Source organism: Gekko japonicus, unplaced genomic scaffold, assembly GCF_001447785.1.
Source record: "Gekko japonicus isolate JY-2015 unplaced genomic scaffold, Gekko_japonicus_V1.1 scaffold585, whole genome shotgun sequence".
NCBI classification, from domain to species: Eukaryota; Metazoa; Chordata; class Lepidosauria; order Squamata; family Gekkonidae; genus Gekko; species Gekko japonicus.
Window position 1 is genome coordinate 466,857 of NW_015170291.1, and position 16,418 is coordinate 483,274.

Here is a 16,418-nt window from a genome sequence, read left to right on the forward strand (position 1 = left end):
TAGCTCACGGTTTTTTAGCCTCCGGCTCACACATTTTTGTCTCAGCTCAGGAAGGAGGGCTCCAGAGCAAACTAATTTATGAAGTAACCAAATCACTCGCTCACAACTTTCATGCCAAGTGGCTCACAAAGTAGAATTTTTGCTCACAAGACTCCACAGCTTAGAGGGAACATTGCAGGACCTTCTTGATATAAAGCAGATGCTCTACCACGGAGCCACAGCCCTTCTCCAGTACAATGCTTTGCAAAGTGACTCCAGTCTGTCCACTGATTTCAATGGATTCAGGCTGTTAGAATGATACCGCTGGCTATCAGTCTCTCCCTGTGCTACTGCTGCATACCAGGTGCGGTACAGAGCATAGACATGGCATAAAGCATACAAATAAGGGGTTGGCATCTTAGCGGCTGGTACAGGGCAGGAAAAAGTTAGACGGGAACAGATGAGATGTAGCATCCTCTACACCCCGTCCCTGATCTCTCATCTCCTGGCATCTGCCATGTCTCCCCTCCTCCTAGCTTTCCTTCCCGCATTTAACCTCTGCTGGCGTTCCCTATCCCATCACTGGTGCTTCGGGAGGGCTGGACCCTCTAATCCACCCCCCTTCGGCTGCCTTCGGTCCCACCACCTCTTACCCGTTCCTATGACCACCACATCAAACTCCGAAGGCAGCCTATCCGCCATCTTGGGAGGGGGAAACGATACGGTCATATGACCCTACTGCGTGTCAATTCCTGGCGGAAGTGTGGCCGCGCGTCAGCTTCAAGCACCCGAATACTGGCGAAGGAGGATGGTGACTAGAGGCAAGTGGGAATGCGGATGCATTGTGGGTAATGTAGTTCCTCGGGGAAATGCGTTTTTCTCCACCCTCAGACTTGGTTCTTTTCCATTGTTCTTCTGTTCGTTTGCCCCTTAAAAACCTTAAAGGAAAAAAAAAACATAGTTTACACTTTGTGTGAGTGTCTGAGGGTTCCAGAGATTCTGAAGAATGACACTACCACTAGCCCCTTAAATTAACACTTTTTAAAAAGTCTCCCCAAAGACTAAACAAGGCTAAAATTTAGACAATTTTTTAAAAGAAGCAGATATCAGAAGATAGGGACTATCCCTTATAAATAGGGAGAACTTGAGCACGTTTTAAAAGATGGCTGTCGTTTGAGTCCAGTGGCACCTTTAAGACCAACAACGTTTTATTCAAGGTAAGCATTTGTGTGTACCCACACTTCTTCAGATACATTGAAATGAACATTACCAGTTCATACATATAGATAGAGGTGAGCAGTAAATTAGCATACAGCATAATGAAGCTGTTTCACAGATTCAAGGACCAAACAGGAATAACAAACTTAGCTTATACGGTTAGCATTTGTTCTGGTTTAATTCTGGGGGACAACACAGTGAAGGAAATAAATCTGTCAAAATTGGAGATTGATGGGCAGATGTATCCTTAGTTGTGGGATGTTAAGAGTAATTAACTAAGACCCTGCAATTACCCTCCATCTGTCTCTTCTCAAGCATGGAGGCGACTGTACAGCATTTCCTTCTTTGAGAAGCGGGGCGATTGGCTGTGTAGAGTTATCTCCCCTGTCCCCAGACCAGAGAAATATGTTCCAATCTACCATTTCAAATTGCATCACATTCTACTATTCATTATGTTACATTGCAATCTACTATTCTAATCTATTGTTTCAAATAAGAAATAAAATAAAATAAAGAGGACATATGGCCCTTCTGGGGGATTGGTGAGAATACAGGTGTAAGGGCTGGATGAAGTGAGATACATTCAGTGGGGGACCCCCACCCCCTCCGGGGGGGGGGGAATGGCATTCCTATGGAACATGCACTTTCGGAATGAGAGAAGGCCAAAACTGAGAGAACTCTGTAAATTAGTTAGTAACATAAATTTTAAGGTGTGTTCAAAGACTGAGAATGTTTTAACATAAGGACAGAACAAGGGTCCACAGCATGGTGCCTACGGGCTAGGGTTGCTAGGTCCGGGTTGGAAAATACCTGGATACTTTGGGGGTGGATCCAGGAGAGGGCGGGGTTTGGGGAGGGGAGGGGCCTCAGTATGGTACAATGTCATAGAGTCCACCATTCAAAGCAGCCATTTTCTCCAGGGGAGTTGACCTCTGTCAGCTGGAGATCAGTTGTAAAAGCAGGAGATCCCCAGGCCCCACCTGGAAGCTGGCAACCCTACTATGGGCACCAGGGTGCCTTCTGGGATTAGAGTTGCCAGCCCCTGCTGGGAGTGATGAATACCCTGCCCCCCATCAGTCAGCTGGCTGATGGGGGGGGACTTCTTGGCAGGAGAAATAGGTCTAGGCCACTGTCACCAGTGACATCACTTCCAGCGTGTACACTCTGGCATATGGTCAAAAACCTCTATGGTCTGTACCTGGGAATTTGTACCTGTGCCTGCCAAGGGTTTTCAGAAAGTTGGGCTGGATGGGGTTTTAGCCCACTAAGGCTTCTAATTGGCCTTTGGAGATTTGATTGGCTGTGTAGATTTTTTTTTTAAAGTTACTTTGGCAACAACTGCTATGGTAACCCCTAGCTAGGAATGGAATGAGCCAGGAAGGGGTGGAGCCTCTAGAGACAGAAGGGTACAGAATGGGTGCATTCAGACAGGGCATTTATACCGGTATAGATGCCGGTTGGAATTGGTGTACTTACAGGCAATCACACGACGAACATCCGCCTTCCGTCCCTAACCATTGCAAACAGCCTTTGAACCGTTGTATTCTGCTAGTAGGTCCCCAAGTGGTGGTATCCTGAGTGCACCTGCCAAGTCCCCCTGGGGGGCAGGGAAACCCCCGCCCGAAAGGCCTGTTACCCGCCACCAGCGGATTTGGCCCTGGGGGGAACCCCACCCCCAAAGCACGCGACGTGCTCGGCGTCAGCACATCACCTGGAAGTGACACAGTCGCGTCGAGCGTGTTGGGGCGGGGCCGCGATCATCCGAGGGAAAACTCTATGGTTTCCCCTCGGATGATTGTGGCCCTGCCCCCGGCGTGCCCGACGTGGTTGCGTCACTTCCGGGTGGTTTAATTGTAGTGTGCGCAAAGCGCACACGCACGGACTCCCGGAGCAACGCTGGAGTCCCCCGCTCTACATGCTGTAAGGACTTGGCAACCCTAGCAGCGCCAGCCCCAGATGGGGCGGCGGCGAGGGAGGGGAGTTCGTCAATGGGCAGCCGGCAGCGGTCCTGACTCACGCATGCAAAAAATAAAATAAGAGGGAGGAGAGGTGGGAGGGGGTGATGCACATGCAAGGATCTCCGCCCCGCCTCCCCTGCAGGAGCCGGCAGCGCTAGGACCCTCCCCAGGAGACTGCCTGCCCGGCCTCGTTTGCCCGCACTCTTCACCCCCCTCCCTCCTTTCCGGTTCCATTTGCCCTGTAAAAAATAATAATAAAACAACATGCGCACGTGCCCCAAGAGCCGAGCAGCAGCCGATCAGCTTCATTATAAGGAAGCCTGCCTATGCGCCTGCGCAAACTGTGCAAAAAAAAAAATTTAAACGCCGATGCGCTCTGCTGAGCGCTTGAAGTGTGGACGAGCATATTGCGATGTGCTGCGCAGTCAGGAGGTGAGTGTGATCGCGTTTCTTGTGGATCAAACTGTTCCGGTTCCAACCGGAGCAGTTTATGCCAGCTAAAATGCCCCATCTGAACGCACCCACAGTATGGAAAGCAGAAGAGGGAAGCCAGATTGCCCTGCCTGGGGGAGCCTGAAGCTTAATCATAGTCTCTTAACACCTTGTTTAAAGGTTACTATGGTTTATGAATGGACACTGAAAAGGGAGAGAACGTTTTGTTCTAAACTGTAAATTTTAGAGTGATTGTTTCAGAGCTGAGTCATCTAGTGGGGAGTTCAACTGGGCCCCTCATTTTGGAAGCTGGTGCACACAGTGTTCACCTGGAGACTTCTTGGGTGCAGTCAGACGGCGTGCTGGAAGTGGTTTAAATTGCTCCGGCCCTGATGCGTGTTTTTTTTAACCTGGAGAATCACGATCACACTCACCTCCTTGCTCCGGATCGCTGCGCAGCAACATCGCTCCCTGCCGTCCACACGCGGGAGCATGCGCACAGGCAGCCATCTGTAGAACTAAATTTTTTGCGTGTGCGCAGAACAGCGATTTCCACCTCAGCTCAACTGCTGTAACACTTCCCTTCAAACTTTAAAGGAACACTTCCCTTTCAACATTTACCCCGAAAATGGCCGTGAGATCCCGAACTCGTCTAAACGCTAAAATTAGGCACCGTTTAAGCATTTTTTTTACAACGCGGTGGCGGAGCTCCGCCTATGCGCACACCGCCAACACTTAAAAAATTATGGGCGAAAAGCAGAAGCCTCGGGCAGCTTTCGAGCGGGGAGGGGGTTTAAGCCGGAAGTGGCTCGACACCGGAGGAGCGATCACACAGGGGGGAAATGCGACTTTGAACGGGAGAGCTGAGAAAACACCACTTTGGGACCTGGTAACAAAGTACCCCGAGTTAAAGCGGTTTTGAGCCAGAAACCAACGGCTGGGGATGGGAGGCAGATGTTGACTGTGTGATCGTGCATATAAAATCCGTTTCTGAAGCGTGATGACACCAGATCAAACGGCGCATCTGAATGCACCCTAGAAGTCACTGAGCTGGTGGTGATGTTTTGAGAATGTGCCAGGGACACTTCATTGCATACCGTCATATTTATTTATATCTGAACTATTCACACGTGCTTGCCCCACAATGTATGCATGCATTAGGAATTGGTGCCTTGTTGTATCCTCTCGGAACGATTGCAGGATTCATTCCAAGTTCTGCCCCACAGAACCCACAAACTGAGGTTACACTACCACAGAAGAAGGATCTTCACTCTATCTGAAGGTAAGCTGTAGCAGCCATTTTGTGCCTGCCTCCGCCTCCTGTGGCAGCCATTTTGTGGCTGTGTCCACCATGCTGTGTCAGAATTACAAAGGTGCCTGCAGGCCTTGAGACAGAAATCACATAATTTGAAACAATATCCCCAGTCGGAAATTTCCCCTCACACCAGGCTTGTTTAAACTTGGGGGGGAGGGAGGAGGAAAGATAGTTGCACATGTTGTTGTTCTTGTCCTTTTTTAAAAAAATGTTACTTGAAGTTCTCCAGGCCTGTGGCCTGGCCTTCAAAATCAATCCCTGGGCTGCTGAAGCCCTGTTAAATAATTCCATGCTGTCCTCACCCTTTTAAGTCTGTGTGTTGTGGGCAGGAAGGTTTTCCTGACGGAGGCCCTGCGTTGCCAGGAATAGGATATTGTGGTGGCTGCCGCTCAGCAGGCCTGGACTGCAGGAATGTGTGTGAGGATATATTCAAGTCTTAACACCTGACATCATAAGGGGTTATAACCTGAGTGGCAGCCCATTAACGCCTTGTTATAAGCCCCTTGCTTATTCACAAGGGGTGGGTGGGTAAGCGAGCGAGAGCTGAAAGCCACTAATGGAAACCAGAAACCACTTCGGCCTTAGGAATCTGCCAGACGGGGTGAAGTTAATGCACAGTCTTGGTTAGCAGGATGCAGGCGATGGCTCAGAGAAAGATATACTGAGAACAAAATATCAAATGATGTAAAAAAAAGAGAGACAAGCATAGAACTGATCCAAATTGTGTTGTTTTCGTATAGGGTCACCAGCTCCCAATTACCATGGGGGTGTTCCCCTGCTTTTGGGGGCTCTGATCCACCACCGGCTGGTGGGGGAAGCCCCACCCCCAAACAGAGATGTTGCCGGGCAATGTCCCCGATGCAATGACATCACTTGGAAGTAGTGACGTCATCACGTTGGGGATGTGGGGGGGGGTGTTCTCGTTTTTGGGCAAGCTGTGATTTTTAAAGGCAGGTAGGACCTGGCAATCCTATTTTAGCACAAATGTGGACACAGTGGGTTCCAAGGCATGGAAAATTTAGAGCAAATCAGTTGAAGGACAACAGAGTATTACATTTATATCTGTTCCTACTCCCTCCTGCAAATGCAACTATGACCCTTTGCCCAATGCAGGAAAGCAGTGATGAGATGGGGGGGGGAATGGGTTTTCCTTAGCAGGGCAAAGAGAGCGCTGCTTTACTTGGGTCCACACAATCTTATTCTGTAGTGCCTTCAGGCTGATAAAAAAGATAGCAGCACAATATCCTCTTTGAAATTAAAGGCGCTCTTTGGTAGGAAGTTGTTGTTGTTGTTGTTCAGTCGCACAGTCGAGTCCGACTCTTCGCGACCCCAGGGACCAGATCCCGCCAGGCCCTCCTGTCTTCCGCCGTCCTTTGAAGTTTGCTCAGTTTCATGTTCGTTGCATCGGTGACACTGTCTAACCATCTCATCCTTTGCTGTCCCCGTCTTCTTTGACCTTCAATCTTTCCCAGCATCAGGGTCTTCTCCAGTGAGTGCTCCCTTCTCATTGGGTGGCCAAAGTATTTGAGCTTCAGTTTCATTATCTGGCCTTCCAGGGAACAGTCAGGGTTGATTTCTTTTAGGATTGACTGATTTGATCTTCTTGCAGTCCAAGGGACTCTCAAGAGTCTTCTCCAGCACCATAGTTCAAAAGAATCTATTCTTCGGCGCTCGGCCTTCCTTATAGTCTAACTCTCGCAGCCATACATGACTACTGGGAAGTTAGGAACAGATAAAATCAGAGGAATGATGGATCAAGGCTGCGGTCCCACACACTAAATAATCCACTTTCAATCCACTTTCCAACTGGATTTTGCCAGTTCACACAGTAAAAATCCAGTTTGAAAGTGGACTGAAAGTGGTTTATTTAGTTTGTGTGACCGCAGCCCCAAGAGGGAAGAACTTGGACTCTACCCAGTCAGGTGCCAGAAGAGGTTACAGATTAACAGAAGGTCTGCTTCAGGCCGACATCTTTACCATCAGTGATAGGACCCACCCCCCACCCCCCACCATAGACCCTTTGCAAAGACTTCTACCCGTTCCATCTTGAAGGATGACCGGCTCTTGCCACCACAAGAACTGAGAGAGAAGCTAGCAAGATGACTACATCCAGCACAGAAAGAGGGCTTGGACGGGATTATGCCCAAGAACTTAATTGCTGAGGAGTGGGAGAACCATCCATAAGGTGAAGGTTGAGCAAGACAGGTTAGATGCGTCAGCTAGTCACTCTGCAGCGGATGGGTTTTATAGTATTCCAAGGAGCTTCACTCTTCCTGGTGTATCAGGGGATCCCCCAGTTTGGTGTAGTGGTTAAGAGCACAAATTGTAATCTGGGAGAACCGGGTTTCATAGAATCATAGAGTTGGAAGGGGCCATACAGACCCTCTAGTCCAACCCCCTGCCCAATGCAGGACCAGCCTGAAGCATCTCTGGCAAATATTCATCCAGCCTCTTCTTGAAGGCTGTCAGTGAAGGGGAGCTCACCACCTCCCTAGTTAGCTGGTTCCACCTTTGAACCACTCTGACTGTGAAAAAGTTTTTTCTAATATCCAGCCGATACCTTTCTGCATGTAATTTAAACACATTGCTTCGGGTCCTATCCTCTGCTGCCGAATGGAACAGCTCCTCGCCCTCCTCCCAATGACCGCCTTTCAAATATTTAAAGAGAGAAATCATGTCCCCACTCAGCCTCCTCTTCTCCAAACTAAACATTCCCAAGGCCCTTAGCCTTTCCTCGTAGAGCTCAGTCTCCAGACCCCTGATCATCCTCGTTGCTCTCTTCTGCACCCTCTCGATTTTGTCCACATCCTTTGATTCCCCCCACTCCTCCACATGCAGCTGCTGGGTGACCTTGGGTCAGTTACAAGTAATTTCAGAGCTGTTCTCTCATGAGCAGTTCTCAAAAGAGCTCACTCAGCCCCACCTACCTCACAGGGTGTCTGTTGTGGGGAGGGGGAGGGAAAGGGATTGTAAGCTGCTGTGAGACTCCTTCGGGTAGTGAAGGTTTCCCTTGCTCGAAGGGCGGGGTATAAATCCAATCTCTTCTTCTCTTCCTCTTCTTCTGTTTTTCTTCCTGGGAGCACCAAGGCTATGTACTGCCTGGCTAACAGTACCAGTGTAAGACCTGTCTGGGTGTTTCTCCTCTACCGCAGATATTTAAAGCCAGGTATGTACAGATGCACAAACCTTTGGGTGGGGGCCAGAGGGTGCTTGGCCTTCAACTCTTAGCCTGAGGGTTTTAGTCAAGAGCTGGGATGAAGTTCTGCAATGAAGGTCTGCTAGAGGAGAGAAGGAAAGATGTGCTCTGTGCGTTCCCCACACAGAGTTCCGGCTGGCTCCCAAGTTGGCCACGCCCAGCAGGAACTCACTAGCATAATAGGCCACACCCAACAGCAGAAACTCATTAGGATTGGCTACATTAGGGGTGTGTGGCCTAACATGCAAAGGAGTTCCTGCTACAAAAAAAGCTCCTGGGTTTTGACAACAAACAAGGTAAACAAAACAACAAGCAAAAGGTGGGTGTGGCTGGATAACCACACCTCTGGTAACATGGGGGTGCGGCCTAATGTGCTAATGAGCTGTGCTGTCAGGGGTGTGGCCCAATATGCTAATGAGTTCCTGCTGTTGGGTGTGGCCTATCATGCTAATGAGTTCCTGCTGGGCTTTTTCTACAAAAAGAGCCCTGGTACACCTTGCTGAGGTCCCTCCCCTCACCCCACCGTCCACAGGCTCCACCCCCAAAATCTCCAGGTATTTCCCAACCCAGAGCTGAAAACTCTGTGCTGAGGCTACCCTGGCTGCACTCTCCTGGTCCCCCCACTCCACCCAGGTGAGTCTTACTCCTGGGCTCAGGGGTTTGCCCTGCCCTGCCCAGTGGGTCATTGCCAGGTAGCCTGCCCCAGACATGCTGAGAGCCGCTCGTGGCAGAAAGGCAGGGTATAAATAAAACCAATTGATTATTAGTAAGGAGCTGCACTTTCCTAAAGAGTAAACACTGAAATGACCTTTCTCAGAGCAACCAAATGGTTGCAGGCACTGAAGGTTTGTTGTTTGCGGGGCTCTTCCCCCCCCCATCCCCCCGCCCCCGGAAAAAGTGAACAATGTTTTTTATAAAGTACACAAAGAGAGAATTATTTCACTGTCAGCATGTCCCTGTTTCCAAAGAAGCAAGTATTTATCCTAGCAGGACTTGCTATTGGTTGGCTGGCTCTCTGAGCTTCTGTTAAGTTCATTCATAAGATGGCAGTCCAATGCAATCCTGTTTCATGATGACAGTCATTAGTCACTGAACCAGAAACCCTTCTTAGTACCGGCTGATTTGGCCACTGTTTATTTAGGTTCCTTAACAGTTGGATTTGTTGGTGTTCTACAACGCGCAACTATTAGCATGAGGTATCAGAAGCAACCGGTAAAAAAAATCTAATAGGGGGGAAAGGGGAAGAAAAAACCACGTATGAATAATCTTTATGGGAATGTCACGGCCCTTTAGAAAAATGTCTTACAGTGTGTTTTCCCCCCCTCTTTAGCTATTTAATTGCAATGTCATAGTAACAGAAAGCAGCATACCCAATTCTGCACGGATGAATAAGCGCATTCAATAAAGAAGATTTAACAGAGTAAATCAAACACTGGATTAAACATTTTCTGCATAACAGACCACAAAATGGGCATTCATTTTACCAATAGATCCTTCGCATTAGAAACAAATAGAAGTGCCCACCGACATAATTAAACAGCACATTCAATGGCACGACTGAAAAATTTCCTTATATTTTATTGAACAAGCACCCTAGTCAATTACGGTTTGCCTCGACTTTATTCAAGAAGGAGCAAGATTAAATGCAAAAATGTAGCCATTTGCATTCAATAAATTAATTTGTTTTCTTTTGTACATTTTTAATCAGCAAAAGTTAGGACTCATTTGTAATCCGGGGATGGCATTTGAACAAATGATCCATTTAGTGCAATTAATTAATACGTGTTCAGGGGAGGAAAAAATAAAGCATGCAAATCTGGATTTACTATTCCATTTTTTAAAATTCTTCCCTTCATCCAGAGGCTTCTCTCTTGAAAAGTGATTTTTCATTATTGTGATTGCTTTGAGCAAAATAAGGAGCTTGTGGAAACATCACAGGATGTCAATAGTCTTTTTCTGCATATTTCATTTCACATGCTAATAGAGGTCTGTTTATCACTATTACATAAATATGTAGTATTGACTGTTGCTGCTGTTTTTACCTTGCCTCTCTCTAAACTAGGCAAACTTTTAAAATTTCTGTTTCAGTACGAAGAAAAAAGTTCCAGTTGTTCAGAGACCCTTGCTGTCTCGGAGAATAAACTGTCTGATTCATACAATTTATTGCAAATTGTACCTTGGATCCAGACCTGCCCGGAGCAAAATTTCTTCCTGCCAGTTTTCCCCTTCCTAGTTCAGTTGCGGTGGCTCAAGTGTTTAAGACGCTGAACTGCAGGCTGTGGAAGGTCGGTAGTTCAGCAGTTCGAGACCCGAGTGTGCCGCATGACGGAGTGAGCTCCCGTCTCTAGTTCCAGCTCCTGCCAACCTAGCAGTTCGAAAGCAAGAAATTGCAAGTAGATAAATACGTACCACTTCGGTGGGAAGGTAACAGCGCTCCGTGCACCTTGGTGTTTAGTCATGCCGGCCCCATGACCACGGAAATGTCTTCGGACAGCGCTGGCTCTTCGGCTTTGAAACGGAGATGAGCACCGCAACCCTAGAGTCGGATTCGACTGGCTTTCGAGCAAGGGAACCTTTACCTTTACTAGTTCAGCCTCTCACCTGTGCCACACCTTCCACAGTCCCTAAAGGTCCCCCAAGCCTACTGATTCCTTTGAGGGAGGGAACACAGAGTTACAGCAAAAAGGGGGAGGCAGGAAAACCACATTTGACACGCAGAGCTCTGCTTATTGTCGGTTGGTTGGGGTTGACAGGCTCCAGGTAGGACCTGGAGATCTCCTGGAATTACAGCCGATCTCCAGATGACAGGGATCAACCCCCCCTGGAGAAAATGGCTGCTTTGGAGGGTGGGCTGTATGGAATTTATACCCTGCTGAGTTCTATTCCTCCCAAACCCTGCCCTTCCTAGACCTCCACCCCCAAATCTCCTGGAATTTCCCAACCCTGAGTTGGCAACCCTAAAAAATTTATTTAAAAATCAAATTTGTTGTTGTTCAGTCGCACAGTCGAGTCCGACTCTTCGCAACCCCATGGACCAGCTCCCGCCAGGCCCTCCTGTCTTCCGCCGTCCTCTGAAGTTGGCTCAATTTCATGTTTGTTGCATCTATGACACTGTCTGACCATCTCATCCTTTGCCGTCCCCGTCTTCTTTGACCTTCAATCTTTCCCAGCATCAGGGTCTTCTCCAGTGAGTGCTCCTTTCTCATTTGGTGGCCAAAGTATTTGAGCTTCAGCTTCAGTATCTGGCCTTCCAGGGAACAGTCAGGGTTGATTACTTTTAGAATTGACTGATTTGATCTTCTTGCAGTCCAAGGGACTCTCAAGAGTCTTCTCCAGCACCATAGTTCAAAAGAATCTATTTTTAATTTTTTTAAAAAATAAATAAATAGACAAACTGTGCATAGAAGGTTATCAGGATACCACATCAGCTATTTTTGGATAGTGGGCTGGGGCGGAAGATGCAAAGAAAAACCAGGGAGGAACAAGTGCAAAAAATCACAGCAGTTGCACCGTCTCTTCCTGCCTTGTTAACGTTAAAGCCAGGCTCCCTGGGTTGCAGTCTGGCGAACCTGCAGTCCGTGATCTCTGTGGTGATGATCCCTAGTTGTTTGGCAGCTCCATGGTGCTCCTAATACTCTAGCGTGCCCACCCCTCCCCCCAATTGTAAGAAATCTGTATGGTCCACTGAAAAGTCCTGCCCAAGCACAGTTGCTATGTGAACTTTCAAATTGTACATGGAACCTAAGAGCTGTTCACCTATGAAAGATCTCTCAGCCGGTTAACTGTCTCCTTGTTCATCCATTCATTACCCAGTTGAGCTTATAGATTGTAGCATTTCAATTAAAGTCTTTTTCTAAACAGTCTCCCTTCTCAAGGTGATGCTTCTGTTAAGTACAGAAGCTCCCCATTTAAAAAACAAAACAAAAAACCACTCCTCCAGGTGCAAGAAAAGCCATCTTTATTATTTTCAGTGGATGTGTAAAACCCGGCAACGCTGTGACCCAATTTGGTTTGTGAGTTTAATGGATGATTTATGAGACAACAGGAGGTGATAGGGCTAACTATGGCTCTGCTCTCTCCATCAGCTGGTGGTCTTCAACCATGATATAACACACACACACACCGGCTTGTTAATATTGGCACGCCAAAAGAGATGTGCTTAGTGTGTTCACAATGCCAGCCGTAGCTGAACACCATTTTACAAACACCCAGGATATGCATAGCTTTGTTTGGCTGAGCCAAACATCTTGGGGGGGGGGAAGATTTTAAGATGCATCAGAAATGCATTCTGTTAAGCCTCTATTAAAGGAACAGGGCATTTTTTTTGGCGGGCGGTAACCCTACCCAGGATGAAACCATCACGCCGAAGAAGGTATGGGTCTGGTCAGCAGGATGCATTGATTCAGCGGAGTGATTTATCGTGCAGTCCTCAGCAGAGTTTCATCCATTGAAGTCAATGGGCTTAAAAGGGTGTGACTCAGAAAGCAATCCTAAGCAGGTCTACTCTGAATTCAACAAAAGTCTATTCAATAGCATTTACTTCCTGCTAAATGTTCTTAAGATCACACTGTTAAACAGCCAAAGGGGGGAAAGGCAAATTTAAATTCATGTTAATTTCAAAATGTCCATCAACAATGGACATGACCTCAAACAGGGACTTTTTTAATGGCCTGCAGCCACGACAGGTTTATTTATTTATTTATTTATTTATTTATTTATCACACACTTTTACCCCACCAAGGCGGCTCAGGGCGGCTTACAAATAATTAATACCAATATACAATTAAAACCAGTTATCACAACTAATACAATGCCATACCATAAAACCATAAAACATTACAATGAATTCAACCTTTTTGTGGAGTGTTGCTAGTTGGAATCAAACAAGAAGATGGTTGTTCTTTCTTTCCCCCAGTGTTCCATTGTATTTTAGTCTGCCCCCTCTCATCTATCCTGACCTGCCCCATCCCACAAAAATGTAGGAATCAGGTAGTACCAAGGCTGAAGACAAGGAGAAAATGTCACCTAGATGGATTAGCGGGTGCAGGGGTCATTTGGGGGGGGGACGCGGGGGGACGCCATCCCCCCAGGTGAGGTGCGGGAGGGCGGGGCCTGGAGCTCCCTGCTGGTGCCCGCTGGAGGTCGCCGCCGGCTGTGGGGAGAACACACTTCCGGTGATGTCAGGGGGTGTGGCATATGCTAATGAGTTATGCTAATGAGTCCCCCTAGCTCTTTTTCTACGAAATGACCCCTGAGCGGGTGACACTTGTGGTGACTTGCCTGTCCCCCTCTCCTGGATCAGGCCATAAAGTAATTGCTTGAATCACGGTACTATGTGAAGACTGATGAAGCTGATTTTCCACGTGTTTCTTTGCTTACTGAGAAAGGCAGACATTCGTGAGAGGGTTACAAGTTCAGTTTTAAGAGATAGTGACTTGGTTCAGACATCACACAAAACCATGATATAATTAACTAGGGTGGGAAAGATCATCTGAACATGGGCCAATATACTAACTATGGTTAGTGAGGGTACATCAGACCAGAATCTGAGGCAGGCCTAGCCTGGCAACTAGTAGGAGATCAGGGGATGGGGACACTGGGGCATCCATTGGTGTAACGTCACTTCAGTGTAACGTCACTTCAAAGGAAAATCCAGAAATGACATTATGCCTCTCTAGGAATTGTGATCACTATAGAGGACTGATATCAATTCTGATTTTCCCCTGGAAGTTATGTCAGTCCTCTCTGGGAATTGCTGGAAACTCTATGATTTTACCATATAGTTTCTGGTGCTTCCTAGAGAGGCATAATGTCACTTCCAGGTTTTTCCTGGAAGTAAAACATCACTTCCAGGTTTTTCCAGGAAGTGACATAGGGTAGCCAGTCCCCAGGTGGGAGTGGGGGATCTCCCAATTTTTCAGGTTGCTGTCCATGGGGGAAGCCCCGCCCCCAACAGCCACGACCTCACACAACGTCCCTGACATGATGACATCACTTCGGCATGACATCATGTCAGGGACATTGCGCGTGGCAATGTCGCCCTGCCCCCCACTCCCGGAAAGCTCTTTCCCACCCCTTGCCAGCACAAGGTAAGGATCCGGCAACCCTGAAGTTACATCCTTGTGCCAATGATTGCTTTTTTAAAAATGTTTTCTCTTGCTGACCTTTGGAGTGCTGGTGGGCAACATCCACTGGGGCAGGAGATCTCCCCCACAGCAGGTTTACGGCAACTCTAATCTGAAGCCAAAGATTGAAGTAAATTTGTTACAGCACAATCCTAAGAAGAGTTACTGCCTGATAAGCCCATTGACTTCAATGGACTTAGAAGGGTGTAACAGTTTACAGCTGTACTCAGGGTTCATTTCCTGCAGGAGCGCACAGGAGTGGAGCTCCGGCAGTAAAGAGCCCAGGGGGCGGGCACATGCAACAAGCCCCACCCCCTGCTCCCAGAAGCCCTCAGTCAGAGCAAGAAGCAGCCAGGTAAGCTGCAGAGCCCCCCCTCCACCTGCCCCCGTCCAAAACAGTCCAGTGGCACCTTTAAGACCAAGTTTTATTCAGGTACAAGCTCTCCCTCCTCTACGAGGACAGATATGCACGTTGTTCCCCCCCCCCATAACTAGCAATCCAAAACAGTCCAGGGGAGCCTGAGAGGTGGGTGTTGCCTTCTGACACACTTCCAGTGATGTCAGGGGGCGTGGCATAGGCAAATAAGTCATGCTAATTAGTTGTGCTAATGAGCTCCTGGACCTCTTTTCTACGAAATGACCCCTGGTTGTACTGCAAGTCTTAACTATGGTTTCACATGATGTATGAATGCCAACAGTTTGTCTTATTCCCGACTTGTTGCCCAGTGTCGCTATTGCTGCTGTACAGGTTGTGATACTTGCCGGGTTTCTGTGGGGGAAAGCATAGAGAAGAGTGGTGATGATTAAACCAGGTTCTAGTCAGGAAAACGAGGAACTCAGCCAAATCTTAGTTTCACAAATGAACAATAAACTGCAGTTTGCATTCTTCTTCAAGCATCTACACTGAGTTTGGCGTTCCTTTTAAAGAACTGATTCATGTCCAGTGCCTGTCAGGACCGCCCTCCCCTGTGCTGGACTGGACTCTGAACAGGCCCTTCGTCCAAAAGAAGGCAGGAGGACCTTGGAACAGGCTCCTCCTGCAAAGAAGACCATGGGAATCAGCAGACCCCAGAATCTTCTCGACCTCTCCTACTACCCGAACAGCCAGAAAGAAATCAAGAAAAAAAGATATCCATGGGTTCTATACCAGCTATCCTGTCAAGCCCGACTTCTGATCCCAGCTGACTTGGAGGAAATGGAAAATAATGCAGTATGTTTCTGTTGCTATAATTGACAGTGGAGCCTAGCCCTCTCGCGTCCTACCAGTCACCTTACCCACAGATTACTATTCCACACCATCGTTCCAGTGCGAAGACAGCATGATTTTCAATGACATTTTCTTCAGAAATGGCAAGGAAGCCAGAGACAGAAAATGAAATTGGCTGGGAAGTACAACACAGCAGAGGGTATGTAAAGTTGGGCAATAAATCAAGATGTGTGAACAGGGATATTCACTGGTCTTGATTTATTAGACTGAGTATTGCCATACTATTAATAAGTATTAATCTACTCTTTTATTCCATTTTCAATGGCATATTGAAATATTTCAGTATTCGAATTGTACTGTGACAATGCGGGCAGCTTGGATGCGTCAGAGCGGAGGCAGAGCCGATCTTGAAGTGGGTATGGGACAGAAGGTTACATTGGAAGCCCTGGGGCAAGGGGTACTGTTGGCCATCCCACTGTCTGAGCCTGTGCAAAGCAAATGTGTTCTTTTATAATGGGGTCCTTATTTAAACAGCTTGCCCATCTTCCCTTTTGCCTCCACTCGCCCGCCCCCCAATAAGATTTCAGTAAAGAATAGATCATTTATGTATTCTGCCTATATTTACTTGGTTAGCATAAATGCACCTGTGGCTCTCAGTTCTTTTAAGGGCCAAAACAGACAAAGACGCACAAGATCTATAATTAGGATCTTCTTTGGTTTTTAAACAACTAATTAGCTACCCAAGGCCATTGCTTTGAAGGGTTACTAGGTGAGAGGGTTATAATAGCCCCTTCTCTGTATATCTCAACAGCACTTGAAAAGGCACCACCAAAGTACGGTTCTCTCGGGGGGGGGGGAATATAGGCACAGGCCCTTGAACCTGAATGATGACCCCACCCCCCGCTAATTGCAGTTTTACGGGGGAGTTTTAAATTGTGGAAGAGAGAAACCAAATTAATCCTCCCCCCCCAAAAAAAAATTTTTTTGT

The 16,418-nt window shown here is 47.5% G+C and overlaps 1 protein-coding gene across 1 annotated transcript in view; it reads right to left on the reverse strand.

Moving 5' to 3' along the window:
• CHM (choroideremia (Rab escort protein 1)) overlaps nt 1–708 on the reverse strand; it is a 113,008-nt gene extending 112,300 nt beyond the window's left edge. The window contains 1 exon segment of the mRNA XM_015417892.1: nt 633–708. Coding sequence (XP_015273378.1) covers nt 633–708 — 76 coding nt within the window.
• Between the last annotated feature and the right edge of the window lie 15,710 nt (nt 709–16,418).